The sequence below is a fragment of the Diplotaxodon limnothrissa genome, linkage group LG16 (genome assembly GCF_057381915.1).
Source record: "Diplotaxodon limnothrissa isolate DT_005_m linkage group LG16, D_limnothrissa_male_GT1.1, whole genome shotgun sequence".
NCBI lineage: Eukaryota > Metazoa > Chordata > Actinopteri > Cichliformes > Cichlidae > Diplotaxodon > Diplotaxodon limnothrissa.
Window position 1 is genome coordinate 7,981,407 of NC_140611.1, and position 15,907 is coordinate 7,997,313.

The 15,907-nt window shown below is 36.4% G+C and overlaps 1 protein-coding gene across 3 annotated transcripts in view; it reads left to right on the forward strand.

The window, feature by feature from the left end:
* Positions 1–10,145: 10,145 nt before the first annotated feature.
* rnf17 (ring finger protein 17) overlaps positions 10,146–15,907 on the forward strand; it is a 38,725-nt gene continuing 32,963 nt past the window's right edge. For all 3 annotated transcript variants that reach the window (XM_085374137.1, XM_085374136.1, XM_085374138.1), the window contains exons 1-9: positions 10,146–10,241; positions 11,466–11,578; positions 11,981–12,078; positions 12,889–12,967; positions 13,218–13,307; positions 13,779–13,882; positions 14,129–14,297; positions 14,468–14,544; positions 15,701–15,775. In XM_085374137.1, the coding sequence (XP_085230263.1) occupies positions 10,175–10,241; positions 11,466–11,578; positions 11,981–12,078; positions 12,889–12,967; positions 13,218–13,307; positions 13,779–13,882; positions 14,129–14,297; positions 14,468–14,544; positions 15,701–15,775 (872 nt within the window). In that variant the 5' untranslated portion in view covers positions 10,146–10,174. The remainder of the gene's footprint in view (positions 10,242–11,465; positions 11,579–11,980; positions 12,079–12,888; positions 12,968–13,217; positions 13,308–13,778; positions 13,883–14,128; positions 14,298–14,467; positions 14,545–15,700; positions 15,776–15,907) is intronic.

The window sequence follows — 15,907 nt, forward strand, 5'->3', positions numbered from 1 at the left end:
GATCATGTGTATGAGTAAGGAGGATGGAAGAAATAGGGAGAGGCAGCAAGACTGAGGAAGGGTGACTAAGGGTTCATAGACATAGACACTAAGCCTGACTTTGAGTTGTTTTTAACAAGGGCTTTTTGGGATTATCTGGTTCTCTCTTAAGAATAGCTGTGCACTGCTGACACTAGTGTTATAGTACAACACCGCAGATTCTACTGTGCGCAGTGTGAACATTTATTTTAAGACTTTAAAATAAATGGATATGAATTCCTTCATGTAGACAGGATCAACAAGAAAGGAGGTGGGGTGGCACTTTACATTGATAAAAACCTAAAGTACAAAAGAATGGGAAGAATGACAACTGTTATTGATGGAGTGATGGAATGTTTATCAGTGGAAATAAGTATAGAAAAAAGGAAAAACCTAATTGTCAGTTGTATATATAGAACACCAGGATCTAAGATTGAGATATTTAAGGATAATATGGAGGACTTATTTACAAATATAAATCAGAAAAGAATGTTTATTTGTGGGGACTTTAATATTGACTTATTGAATCCAAATCATAATAAGAGTACAGAAGAATTTATTGATTCCATGTACAGCATAGGTTTATTTCCACTGATAACAAGACCGACCAGAATAACATCTCATTGTGCAACTCTATTAGATAATATATTTACAAATATAATAGAAGGAAAGATAAAAAGTGGGCTGTTAATCAATGATATAAGTGACCATTTACCAGTCTTTGCATCGTATAATTGCCATTATAAAGTGAACAACGATGGACATAAGATTATTTACAAAAGAATAAGAACAGAGAAGACCTTAAATTGTCTTAGAAATGAACTTTTAAAGCAAGATTGGAATATTGTATATGAACAAACAGAAGTTAATAAAGCTTACGAAGGATTTTTAAGAACATTTAACACATTACTTGATAAAAACTGCCCAGTAATTGAAATCAATAGGAAACACAACTATGCAGGAAGACCATGGATGACAAAAGGACTACAAAATGCCAGCAAAAAAAAGAATACCTTATATCGAGAATTCATAAAAAAGAGAACAATAAAAACTGAAATGAAGTATAAAACTTACAAAAATAAATTAACTAATATAATGAGATCCTGTAAAAGAGAGTATTACATTAAAAGGTTAGAACACAATAAAGATAACACAAGAGATATATGGAATGTATTAAACAGAATAATCAAAAATGAATCAAGGAATAATGATTACCCTGGGTACTTTATAGAAGGGACAAGAAGTATTAATAACATGGAGGAGATAGTAAATGGCTTTAATGAATTCTTCGTAAACATAGGGCCAAAACTGGCAGAAGAAATAAAGGTTGATGGAATAGAAAGGGACACTGGTGAAAATATTGAAAGGAATAGTAGCTCAATGTTTTTAAGAGCAGTGGAAGAGAAAGAGATTTATGACATGGTTAGAGGACTTAAGAACAAAACCAGTACAGACTGGAATGATATTGATATGGTAACGGTAAAGACAGTTATTGATGGTATCGTAAAACCATTAAAATATATATTCAACTTGTCGTTTCAAAAAGGAGTTTTTCCACAAAAAATGAAAGTTGCTAAAGTTATTCCCATTTACAAAACCGGTGAAAGACATCATTTTACAAACTATAGACCAGTGTCAATACTCTCCCAGTTCTCTAAGATACTGGAAAAACTCTTCATAAAAAGATTTGACAGTTTTGTGGAAAAATATGAATTAATGACAGATAGTCAGTATGGGTTCAGAAACAACAGATCAACAGCTTTGGCACTGATAGATTTAATGGAAAAGATAACGGAATGTATGGATAATAAGAGGTATGCGCTCGGAGTTTTCTTAGATCTAAAGAAGGCGTTTGATACTGTTAATCATGAAATTCTATTAAAAAAACTGGAAAAGTACGGGTTTAGGGGAGTGGTTTTGGAATGGCTAAAAAGCTATGTAGGGAATAGGCAACAATATGTACAAATAAATGAATATAAATCTAATTTGATGGATATAGCTTGTGGAGTACCTCAAGGTTCAGTACTGGGTCCAAAAATGTTTATTATGTACTTAAATGATATCTGCAGAGTATCGGAGATTTTAAAGTTTGTAATATTTGCAGATGACACAAATATACTGTGTTCAGGTGGGGAATTGCCACAGGTTTTGGAAATGATCACACAGGAATTAACGATATTAAAGAAGTGGTTTGATATAAATAAATTATCATTGAATCTCGATAAAACCAAATTTATGTTGTTTGGAAACCAAAAGAAAAACATCGAAGTAGAAATATGTGTTGACAATGTATATTTAGAAAGAGTAAATGAAATAAAATTTCTTGGGGTGATCATTGACCACAAGCTCTGTTGGAAGCCACACATTACTTATGTTCGGGGGAAATTGGCACGGGGCATTGCCGTCCTGGGAAAAGCAAAGCATATGTTGGATCAGAAAGCACTGCACATTTTATACTGTGCTTTACTACTGCCATATATGAGCTACTGTGTAGAGGTCTGGGGAAACACATACAAAAGTAACACACAAACAATAACTATAATACAGAAAAGGGCCATTAGATTAATAAATAATGTAGGGTACAGGGACCATACAAATGCACTCTTTGTCAAAATGCAAGCTATTAAATTCCAAGACTTGGTGAAGCTTAAAACAGCGCAAATAATGTATAAAGTCAGAAATAAATTGCTTCCCAAAGAAATCTGTAAATTGTTCATAGAAAGAGAAGGTGGGTATAACTTAAGAGGGAAATGGAATTTAAAAATACAAAGTGCTAGAACAACTTTAAGAACTATGTCAATCTCAATTGCAGGAGTTAAATTATGGAACAGTCTAACAGAAGAAATAAAAGACAGTCAAAACATAAAACAGTTTAAAGTAAAATATAAAAACCTAATTTTAAATAAGTATAAGAATGAAGAAAACGGGGTTAACCCAGGATGGTAATGTTGCTGGTAATGGTGTTGCGGTTCTTTTTTGGTTGTTTTTTTGTTTTTTTGTTTTGTTTTGGTTTGTTGTTTTTCCATAACTTGTGTATCTGCAAATATACACATTCTGTATTTTTCATATGAAAGAAACTATACTGTGGTGGGGCTTGCTAATTTCTTGTTTTTGATTTATGTATGTTATGTTTTGTTTTACTTCATATGTTTATATGTTTCATATGTTGTTTGTTTAATTTAAGACAAAAAAAAAAATTAAATGAATGAGAGGTAAAACTTGAGGGGGTAGGGACAAATAAGTAAATACTTCAGCCTACTCCTTTTCAAACAAATAATGGAATGATATTTTGTAATGATTGTGAAGGCACATGTTTGAAATGTTTGAAATAAAAATGAACTGAACTGAACTGAACTGAACTGAACAGAAAAACGAATTCTGCAGAACAATCCTGTAATAAAAACTACCTAGTTTATTTAAATCATGATTGATTATGATCAAATTTTAAAAGCTATACCAAATATACCAGTTGGTTTTCAGTCACTGAGCCTTTAGACTGTGCTTCACATCAGAAGCATCTTTTTTCTACATTTAAAGGGTTGCGCATTGTGAATTTGTGGGCTGAAACTGACTGTCGGTAAAGAGTTCTACTGTAAAATCCGGACAAAATTTATGACAAAAAGTGGCCTGTGGCCTGTATCAGTATTACATATGTACCTGCAAATCATTATGCCGTCATAAGATAAGAGAGAGATAAGATAGAACTTTATTAATCCCTCGGGTGGCATGTCCTGAAGCACAGTGCACACTTTAACAGAAACGTTCCTGCAAATTTGTCCACCTTCCACTAAAGAAAAGTCAAATTAGAGGGTTGTTGCTTTGATACAATGCCGAAGCAAAGTTATTAGTAAATAATGTCGAATTAGAGCAAGTTTCGGATACAAAATTTCTGGGTGTGATAATAGATAACAAAATCTGCTGGAAACCTCATATAAAGTATGTACAAGCTAAACTGTCAAGAAGTGTCTCCATACTGAGTAAAGTTAAATATTTTTTGCCTTCCAAATCACTCCGGGTACTTTACTGTTCACTTATATTGCCATATTTGGAATACTGTGCGGAAATTTGGGGAAACACATATAAAACTTCACTTCAACCAATATGTAAAATTTAAAAAAAAGCAATCAGGATAATTAGTAAAGCTGGATATAGAGACCATACTAACGCCATGTTTTTGAAATTAAAAATATTGAAGTTTATGGATCTTATAAAATACAAAACGGCAAAAATTATGTATAAAGCTAGATACAATATGTTACCAAGAAATATACAGAGGATGTTCTATGACAGAGAAGGAGACTATGAACTAAGGGGTAAATTGAATCTGAAGATTCTTAAAGCACGGTCAAATGTTAAAACCTTTTGCGTAACTATTTATGGAGTAAAACTGTGGAATAGCTTTACTGCAGAATTACAGCAATGCTCAGGAATTGGCAAGTTCATAAAGACACTTCGAAAATTACTCTTGGAAGGATATGATATTGAAAAAGACAATCACCCATTGTATGTATAAATATGTCAACTCGTATTTAAATTATAAATATCGTGCCAGCCTTGTTGATATAAGTTTTCTTGTGTATTGTGTGGAATATGTGATGAGGAGAATTAGGTAAATATGTGGGATTAATAAGATGTTGAGCAGGGGTAGGAGTTAATAAGTATGTGCATACTTCTTCCTACTCCTTTTCAGACCAGACAACTGTTATCTCATGTTAGACGAATGTGTTTTATTTTATTATATTTTTCTTGTTTGTCTGTACAAATACGTGTGTGTGTGTATATCTACACATATATTCATATTCGTAAATGAAAATACATGTAGACGAGTATATATTGGTTTTTTTGTTTGTTTTATGATGTCTGAAATAAATAAAGATACAAATACAAATACAAATTACAATCACAGAAGCAACTCTTCAGAACAGCTCTTAAGTAGAGCGATCTAAAAAACACAACAGTGGCAGAAGTAGTACAGAGGGGTGCAAGGACAATACATAAAAGGGAAGATATGTCCACAGTTATGGGTTTTAGTTTTAAAGGTCAGAGTCATGAAATACACCTTGTAAATATAGCTGATAAATGGAAAGAACAGTCTTCATGTCTCCTAATGAGTATGAACTCTACAAATACACAGATCAGCCCAAAGAAAAAGGCTAAAGACTAATGTTTGTTGTCTATAGTTCTGGTCAAAGTTTGTGGATCAGAGAAAATCCAAAATAAATCAAAACTTGTTTTGGGGTTTTTTGGTCACAAAAGGTGTATTGTGTGCAATCATTCCACCCTGGAAAAATGTCTGATGGGCTGGTCTTAGCATTTCAGAAACTACTGAGCTACTGGGATTTTCCCAATCTCCAGAGTTTGCAGAGAACGGTCGGCAAAAAAAAAAAATCCAGTGGGCAACAGATCTCTTGGCAAAAATTGCCTTGTTGATGTCAGAAGAGGGAGAATGGCAAGACTGCTTCAGGCTGATAGGGGAGCAACTTAATAACCAGGGTATGAAAAAGATCATCTCCAAATGCACAACAACGTTAAACCTTGAAACAGATGGGCTACAGCAGCAGAAGACAGCACTTGGTGCCACTCCTGTTAGCTAAGAACAGGCAACTCAGGCTACAGTTTGCATGGGCATACCAGAACTGGACAATAGAAGATTAACAAGACATTACCTGGTCTGATGAGTCTTGACTTCTGCAGCAACATGTTAATGGCAGTATCAGAATCTGGTTTGACCCATCCTGCCTTGTATCAAAAGCTCAGGCTGTTGTTGGTATAATAGTGTGGGCAATATCCTCGGCATACTTTGGTCCCATTAGTACCAGTTGAGCATCATCTAAACACCACAGCTTGCCTTGATGCATGCGCAATCATCCAGGTAAGTAAATCCCAAAAGGTTGATCCTGTTTATGTGGATGTCGCATTTTCAGTGGGAGAAAACATTTTGTTACTCATGACTTGTTCAGTCTCAGCTGACTGCAGCTTTCCCCAACCTTATAAACAGTACATTTGCACAATGACTGAAACCAGCCCACTGACAGAACAATTGTCTGTGAGGTAAGTACCTATCATTAATTATACCATTATACCTGAGTATTGGTGATGACCATGTCTATCCCTTTATGACCACAGTGTGCACATATCCTGATGGTTTGCTTTTTTGTTGTTTTTTTCTGGTTATTCAGCATACATCTAACTACTTATGAAAAACTTAGTAATGCTAGATTAAAAGGGAGAAGTCAAAGTGTTCCTGCAGTAGCTTAGACGATGACCTTAAAAGGTTGCTACTGAAAGTCTCTGGAAGCTGTCAATTGGAAATCTGTAAGCGATGGATATAATGTGTCCATTTTGAGAGTATTGTGAACAAATGTGAAACACTCCCCACCCCCTGTATCATCATCATTATGTGAATTTCTGCGGTCACTACACATAAAAAAGAGCAGCCCTATTTCTGTTTGTTTCAGCTGACCTGAATCTAATTGTAACAGCTATATTCAGGCATATATCTGCCAGTCAAAAACAGAAATGGACTTTGTCAAGGCCAAAAAACATTATGCACATGTAAAAAAAAATGTGCATATCAAAATACATAAAGCAGTATAACCTTTCAATAATTAAAGCATATCTCTTGGAGTATTATTCTACCTAATGGGATAGCCGGTCTTTCTGTGGCCAGACAAAGAAATTACAGGAGGTACAAGGAAGCGACTGTCATTTGGCATCGCCTCTGCTCTTTTCATGCTTTGACCAAGTGGCCTGCGGGGGTCAACCACTTAAATCCTTGCTTTGGATGTCTACTGACCTTTCCTTGTTTTCTTTTCTTTTTTTTACTCAGTCGGTCAGGACCCAAGTGGAGGGGGTAGTCGGGGTGGGGGGGGTGGAAATTAATGGTTCAGTGGGGCTTCCTCAAAGATTAAAAAAAGATAAGAGGTTCCTTGGTAGAAAAAAAATCTATGATACTTCCTTAAAAAAAATCTATATGCCAGATGACTGCATCAAGATCAATGGTTTTGTTTGTTTCGACCGACTGATTTTTAAAGTACACGTTCTGAGTCCAGTAACATCAATACTCTGACCCGGTTTACCCTTAGAATGAAAGACACAAGCAGGATGGGGTGGTTTGTGTTTTCTTTTAATAAGACCTTTGAAGTACACACAAATAGACTGCTTTCTATAGACATCATCTTCTGTCGCATGAAGTGACCCACAATAACCGATTTGGGAAATAGCCGAATAACAACAATAAAGTTGATGGTTGTTCAAGGCTTGTTTGAGGCATCTCGCTAGAGCTAATAAGACAGCAAAGCTTAATTAAGAGCATCATTAATGAGTGAGTGATTTGATAAGGTTTTGGGGGTGCAAAAGGGTTATTGTTCCTAAAGAAACACGAGGAAAATCACCCGAGGACGGGAAGTGACCCACATTTAGGAAGAGGAGCGATGGGGGGACAACCCCCATTCCCCTATCTGGCGCCCCTACATCCTCCCCTGGGCAGCCTGCTGATTGGTTCATTACTTGCGGTAAACACAGTTACAACCCCCCCGCCACAGTACATACACATATATGCACATATAGCCGTCCCTGCCCCCTTCCAGTCTGCCTATTATCATCCTGACCGATGTTCAGATTCCTTCAGTCGTCAAATCAGACTCATCATATTCTCTTTTTTTTTTTTTTTCTTTTTTTTTGGCCTGTCCTGTTTGGCTCTTTTGCCATCAGAATTGTTGTCTAAAGGCAAAGAAAGATGCCCAACGGATTTACTTTACCAAACTGACCATCCCAGCCTTGCCGTAATGGTCCATTTGATTCACCTTTTATTGTTTATTTTATTTTCACTTAATGAATACGGGACAGACTTGACTGGGGGAAAGAAGGGGAGAAAGAAAGAGGGAAAGAGAAACAGCTGAGAAGAGGGACGGGGGAGAAGGGCAAAAGACAAAAACCAACAGAACGGGCAGAGAAAAAAAAAAATCATCATATTCTCTTCATCGATTCAAAGTGCAGAAAGGTAGAAATATTTATTTGTTTGGTAGAAAGTTTTGAAAACCTGCTTGCAGACAAAGAAACAATGTAAAAAAAAAAGAAAGAAAAAAAAGATTCTTTCAAAGAAAAAGAGATTTCATTTTTCTTTGGTCACTCTTGTAAAATTAAAGAAAAATAATGAAGTACAAATAACTTTGCAAAGAAATGCAGAGTTACTACAAACACATTAAAAATGCAATTTCTTTCTTTTCTAGAGTGTCTCTTTTGTTTTCTTAATTTAAGCAATATTTAAACACTATGTCAGATGCACTTGTAGTGCTACACATCCTTGAGCCAGTGTTAACTGATCTTGGATCTTGGATATTCTCCTGACTCCAGGTGTTTTTATATCCCTGCAGGCTTGTGACACCTCAAAGGTGATCTGCTTTGACTTGAGATCAAAGTTAGGAGATGCATTAATTCAGACACTTACAGAGGTGGGAGTTATGCTAATAAAAAACATGTATTTCATGTTGTTGTTTGGAGGTGAATCCTGCCAGCTCGTGATGAAAAGTCCCTCTTCATGCGCTGCCATTTTATTCCGCCCTTAATGGACCTGGAAGGATACTCTCTGAAGGTTACATTTTGGCAGTGTTGCATACCAGATGATTTACCTTTACCATCTGATGTCTCTGCCTCTCTGCTCTCCACTGCCTTGTCACTCCCAGTTACTGCTGCTTCACTGAGTAGCTTGCCATTGTCCTCGGGCAGCGGTGCTGCTGGCAGCTGTGCTCAGATGGAAGAAGGGGCAAAGTGCTGCCATTAGAATTGCTGTGAAGACTTGAAAATCGGTTCAAGAGAAAACAAAAGAATACATAATACAGCAAATAAGAGGAATACATATTGTGAGAGAAAATACAGAGAAAATACAAAGAAAATACAAGAGATGGGTGAGAAATTCAAAACATTAAAAACAAAATTATACAGATTCATATTATTCCAACTTATGCAGTTTGTACATTCAGACCTGTGAAACACATCTGAGCTTCCAGTGGGTATTTAAGCATTTTTCAAAACATCCACACACACCAGAGATGGGAGATGATGAGGTAACTTCACTAAGAAAGACAAGGCAGGAGAGGAAGAATAGAGTCTGCCCAGTGGCATTTGATAAACCAGAAATTTTAAGCCTACATGTAATTAATTCATATTATTTTAATATAATAAGATTATTATTTGCTTGACCAGAGTGAAGATGCTAAATCAGTACAATTTTTTTAACACAAGCATTTGTCCTTATAATTAAGCGAGAAATCTCCCCAATGTTGCCACCTATGACACACACTTATCTGTAATGTTTAACCTAGAGGGATGACTAAAGGGATAAGAGCAGATCTATGGGGATATTCACAAGGGTGAAATGCAAATGGTCACTCCATAATCAGTCTTTTTAAATTACTTTAGATAAGAAGAAGAAAGAATGTCAAAGAGTGTATCTGCGCAAACACAAGAATATATTTTTCCAACTCGTCCGTTACGACTCTGCCTTAATCTTTGGTGCCCCCAAGTGTTCACAAAAAGTGTACAAAATCAGGACTCAATTTTTCAGCCTTATTGCCTCAAATTGTATGTCTAAGGTTTATATTTCAGTAGTTGCTGATTAAATAGCCAATGAGTGAATTCGATCTCTATTTTCTCATCTATGGTTTAGATTTGATTTCACAAAATTATACAGTTTTTATAAATATTTACTTTTCCTAGAATGGATGTGAACTTGTAAGGTAATTTTGACTCAGGCTTGGAACAATAAGGGTTAAGTAGATAGTTTTACAAAAATTTGGCAGGAAGTTTGGCACTAGGTTGGTTTTACTGCTAATGATTTGAAGAAAATTGAAGTTTCAGCTATTTAGCAATTACTTTTGGCTATCGTTTTGCTTCTTTGTAATTATTATTATTATTATTTTATATTTACTCTATATGACTCTAAAAAGTGACTGCCTGTCTTATATAATGGATATTGATGCAACAGAGCATTAAAGCAATGTAGTAAATTAATAACGGTTCTGTAAATAAAAGTGTTTCATCACTCAATGACGCAATGAACATGCCTGGGCAGTAAACGCACCTGCACCGTCACGTGACAAAGAAAAACTGGAGAACCTTCTCGATAAATCAGTTTAGGGAAGGCAGTTCAACAAGGATGGACAGAGGCGAAAACCACAGCGCTGCAATTTGCAAGTTATGTGGGGAGGCCTTCACGCTTCCTGGTAGGGGTTTTAAAATGTTTTTCTTACAATTTAATACTCGTTAACACACGTTATACCGTCTTACATGACGGTATAACTTACTTCTGTTCGCTAGCTAGCAGCGGTATCAGTTAGCTAAGTTAGCTAATTATGCAAATTTGTTCATATCAAACTTTGCCGAAAACCGCTAACTGCAAACTTATGAATTTTTCAGAATGTGTATTCTTCTGTCATGTAGCGACCTAAGAAAGAACTAAAATTGTCAAGTATATTGACCGAGCCCGTAAAAATGTTTTAATTGGGACAAGAGAAAAACATGTCTCAAATTTTAAATTTTAATAAGTTAAAGTTCGTAGTTACGTTTTCCATATGGCGTTATAAAAACCGGTATAGAAACCGGTACAGAAATGCCCTTCAAATATGCTATGACTGTTGGTGTTGCATAGCTTGTCCACCAGATGGCACTTTGCAATCCTGTTGGCAGTATTTCATTACTGTAATGGTCATGACACATACAGCTTCTATGTTTTTTAAAAAACAGTATTATTATACATAATAATTCGTTTGATTTCATATTCAATGCGATGTTTCACTCTCCATTTGCTGTTGTTTCACGTGTCATAATCGACCTACGTTGCCCATAAATAACTTCATCGTCACCAAAATATGTATCCGCAACGTAATTTTGTTCGAACTTTGTTGAAAAGGGCCACACTAGTTGTTGTACTAGTGTAATGTCACAAGTACAACAACCTGCTGAGCAGAGCTGACAGAAAAAGAAAATCAGCTGATATATCAGATTTTTAAATATATTTCGGTATCTGTCTTAGTCGACCACACGTAGTTTGTCAAAATTGGTATTACTCCCAGATCACGTTACAAGTGTTGGTGTGTCCTAGCACAGAATAGCTCTAAATTCATTTAGACCAATACAAAGTTTTAGGTCATAAATCAGCTGCAGTTGTCCATATTTAACCTCTGGATTAGTTGCATGTCATTTAGCTAAACATTGTCTTAAAAAAAACTTAACTACAATGTTTCCTGTTTCATTCATTTTTGAAGTACTGTGTCCAGAACAACTAAGCTAAATTTGGGTAAATTACAGACTAATGTATTCAACCAGTGATAACATTTTGTTATGATAAGATCTCTGTATTTTGATAATATATCTTTTTAAGATCAAAGATCAAGGGAACAAAAACAAAGTTTATCCCTTTTTTTTTTCTTTTTTCTTTTTTCTTACAGAGGATGATATCCCCGGCAATCTCCCCCGTGTGCTTTTATGTGGCCACATCTATTGCACATTTTGCCTGCAGTCTCTTGAATGTGACAGTGTCATCAGATGTCCGGAGTGTGAGGTAAAAATTGTCTTTCCATTCAGTGGAGGCCACAACTCAGTTGTTGACAGTAGCAAATTTAAAAGGATCACTTTCATCATAGATTACTAAATTAGTGGCTTATTAATTTGTAAAGCACTTCACGTATAAATGTGAAATGATTACTTTCCTTAAGGGTAGGTGTAGATGTGCAAGAAATGCTAGAAACACATGGCTGTTGTCTGTTGTAATGTCACTGGATATTTTAGTAGTTTTACATAACACACATTGTGTTCGAACAGACCGAAAGTAGCTTTTTCTTTATTATTTTTTTTTCAAGCTAAATCAGCAACAGTTGCTATTGATGTGGTTTTGCATCAAAGTTCTTCATTGCAGAAAAAGTCAAAGGGTGATTGTAAGCTATCAAATTGATCCTCCCTGCAGGTTGTGTCCACTCTTCCCGAAGGGCAAGTGTATGGTCTGCAGGAAGACAGCAGAATCATAGGCCTTATCTACACTACTAAAATGAATAAGATGAAAAGGTAAGATGCATCTCTGACTATTGAGCTAACCCACTGCTGTATCAGAAGTTGAATGCTAGATTAGATGAAACTTTATTAATCCCTCGGGTGGGTTCCTCCGGGAAATTCAGTGCTGTTAAGAATTTTGCCTCCTCTGCATGTAATGAATGTGCCATAGATTTTACAGTATCATTAGAGAGTCTTTATTCTCCCCCTGAAGGGAGGGAGTATGTTGTCAGTTCAGTTTGTTTGTCTGGTTGTTAGTAGCCTAGCTCCCACAGTTTTCAGTTGCCCCACCCTGGGGCGCCTCTGTCAGTGTGCCCCAGGGTGACTGTGGCTACAGTGTAGCTTGTCATCACCAGTGTGTGAATGGGTGGATGACTGGATGTGTAAAGCGCTTTGGGGTCCTTAGGGACTAGTAAAGCGCTATACAAATACAGGCCATTTACCATATTATTTTCAAATTTTGTGTGACGGTAGATACCAATACCAGTTCAAGCTGATTTATTTTGGTGAAAATCAGGTGAAGGGCACACCAAATGTGAAAATCAGTAAAAACTTTATATTACCCACAGTTTTTAATAGATCATCTTCAAATTTCACATCAATATAATAGGACTTAGGTGACATAAGTACCTAGGTTGACAGGGCATGGAGAGAGCTGTACAACACTTTTTTTTTTTGTTTTTTTTCTTCAATACAATGTCACAATGATGCCATAAAAGGCTGATGTCATCATTTTGTAAAAACAACATCATAAAATATGAAGTTGAGCTCTCTGCGTACTCTTGTTATGATAAATTTTCTGGTATTTCTCTTCTTAAACCTCAGATGTGACAAATCAAAGAATCGCAAAAAGAACAAGGCATCACCATCCACAGACACTCATGTCAGCTCTGATATGGAGCAGGTAAGTTTGGGTGAGGTTAGTAGTGGAGAAAGAAAGTTGTTTTCTCATCGCACATTGACACATTGACTGTGTTAATGCAGCATGTTATGTGAGATGACATTCAAGCATAGCACTACATGTTTCTTTCTCAGGTTACTGGCATAAATATTTGATTTATTCTCATTAGTACATGCTTTTAGTACTAACCACGAATGACTGGGAAATATTTAATAATTGTTGAATTAAAATTTCTGATGCTGATCTTTTCTAGCCAGCTGATATTGAGAAGATTCAGAAGACTGTAGATGAGGCATTGGCTCAGGCTGCAGAAACTCTTGCCCAGCTTGTGCACATCCATGAGGTAAAAGCTGCATTCCATACTTGTCTTTTTAAAAGTGGAAGCTGTCTTAAATGAAAACATCCAAAAATCCCTTTCTTATATACCACACCTGAAACTGATTTCATAGTTGACAGTTGCAAAAGACCCCCCCCCCCCAAAAAAGGAAAAAACAAATGTAATGCTTAAAAGCTCACAACTGATAGAGCAAATCATAACTAATAAGGTTTATTAGCAATAGGTCCTTAACATTGATTTTGTGGGTTAAGTGTTGCTCCCAAGTCTTTGAATGATAACTTAGGCAAATTGTGTTTTTTATCTTTTATACGCCGCCTTTATATTTTAACAGTGTCGTACAACAAGATAAAAACAACCTCAACACATGTTGTAGAATATTATCACTAACTGTTTGTTATTTAACATAACATTAATTATAATACAAAAAATGTTCTTTGAGACTGTTGTTGGATTTGCAAATGTTTTTCATTTGTGCAGACACTGACGACTGGTCTGGAAGAACAAGTGAAGAGAGAGGTAGCTCGGCTGGAGATGGAGATCAAGCAAGCTGCAGACAAGGCTTTACATGCTGTTCAAAACTGGTATGGATGTTAAAGTCTCAAAATGTAGTTCAATAGAAAGGCTTTGTAATGATATCCTGTGTTCACCTTTGGAAAAGTGGTTTATCAGAGTTTCTTAAGAGCTTGAAGAGAAGGGGACTGGACTTCTTTAAAAAGAATTTTTTTTTGTTGTTTTTTTGTTTTTTTTGAAGGTTTTTCATCCAAGAAACATCTTTAGGTTTTTTTTGTTGTTGTTGTTTTTACTTGCTTTAAAAAAAAACAAAACAGGAAAGACTCACAGATGAGCCAGCTGACAGAACTGGAGACAAAATTCTCATCCAGCCAAGCAGCAGTGCGCCACATCCAGGAGCGAATAAAGGCATTGGAGATTGCCATGCAGATGGCCAGAAAAGTGCGCCGTGTCCCCTTTTTGGAGCAGTACTGCATACTAAATAAGGTGTTTGTTATTCTTACATACATCCTGACAGATTCCTCCTCACACAGTATATGTCAAATTCTGTAAAATTTGTAACAAATTGATGTGACTTCACCTGCTGCTTTAATAATTTATAGAAAAGAAGACAATATAGTGAATTCTGAAATATGCTGATTCTCTTTGAATAATAGGTATTAGAGACACTGCAGGCTCCAGTGGATGACCAGTTGATTGATATGAAATGCATTACCATGGGGACTGGAATGAGGTTTGTTATTGTTTGGTTTGTAGGGGACATATATAGAACACTTCGGTCGTGTCCAAATTCATGGGCTGCATCCTCCCGAGGACGCATTTGTTGACCGATTACGTCACAGCGACACGCCGAAGGCTGTCCAAATTCGTAGACTCCTCCGAATGTAGCCGACAAATGCGTCCTCCTTTTCCCCTAATTTGAAGGATGGGTCGGGTGTGTCCTTCGTGGCCCACCATATCCCAGAATTCATAGCGTGGCTCAGCCAATTCCAGTTTTCAACAATGGCGGCCACTACTAAGTTTTAAAATTACTCTTATTAATCTTTCTGGGTCACAAAATAAGCTTTTAACATATTTTCAGGTGAGAATGTGGGTGTGTAAACTTCAAATATCTGCTCTGTTTATCAAGACATCGCATATTTGCAAAAGTGCGGCAACGTTTTCGGAGACGTATGTTACCCACCAGCTCGATAGCTAGCCGGGAGCTCAGGGGTCACTGAAGCTGCCGAGAACGGCACAACTCCCGGCACATCATTTTCAGATCACCGCGGACTTTCGCAACTCAGGTTAAACGTAATATAAAAGTCACTTAGACAACCTAAAAATGTTATTGTTTGGCTTTTTTCAGTGTTTTGTTTGTTTGTGAGTAAATCGGTTTGGCTGAGATTAAAGTTATTAGATTAGATAAAATAAACGTTTATTAATCCCCCGGGTGGGTTCCTCCTTGGTTTTCACACAGCTGAATAAACGTCAAACAGAAAACTGATCAAACAGAAGTGTGAGATGGTTGAGAATTTACGCCAGTGTCCTGTCATATTTTAGATAGCAAGGAGCAGACGGCTGAGTTTATTAAACTCCACCGAGACAGCGGAGTTTAATAATCAGAAGGCTAGACCGTCCAATTCCACAGCCGTTTACTTCCGGCCTACCAGATCTTCTGAGGACCTGGCCCACGTAGACCGCGAAGGCCCCTCAGCAGGATGCAGCCCATGAATTTGGACATGACCTTTATACATGAAACAAGTTCTTTACTGTCTTCCCAATAGTATATTGACATATTAAAATAGTAACAATAATGTGTGCAGGAAAGTGCGGGAGTCTGAGTGCATGAGTGATATACTTTTATCTCTACATATTTTAAAACTGGGATATCTATGTATGTGTTGCAGCTGTGTTTTCCAGTTAGAGTGTCTGAATGGGAATTTAGCATTGTCCTTGAAGATGGAAGTCAGCGACCCAAAAGAGTGAGTGTTTAATTTATCCCTTATAGATTTCCACTTGTATTCATTATTCCCTTTCAAGTGATTTAAGATTTGTCTTACCTTTTTTGTTTGTTTGTTTGAGCAGTTGAGAAAAGAATTGTGCCATAGACTTCT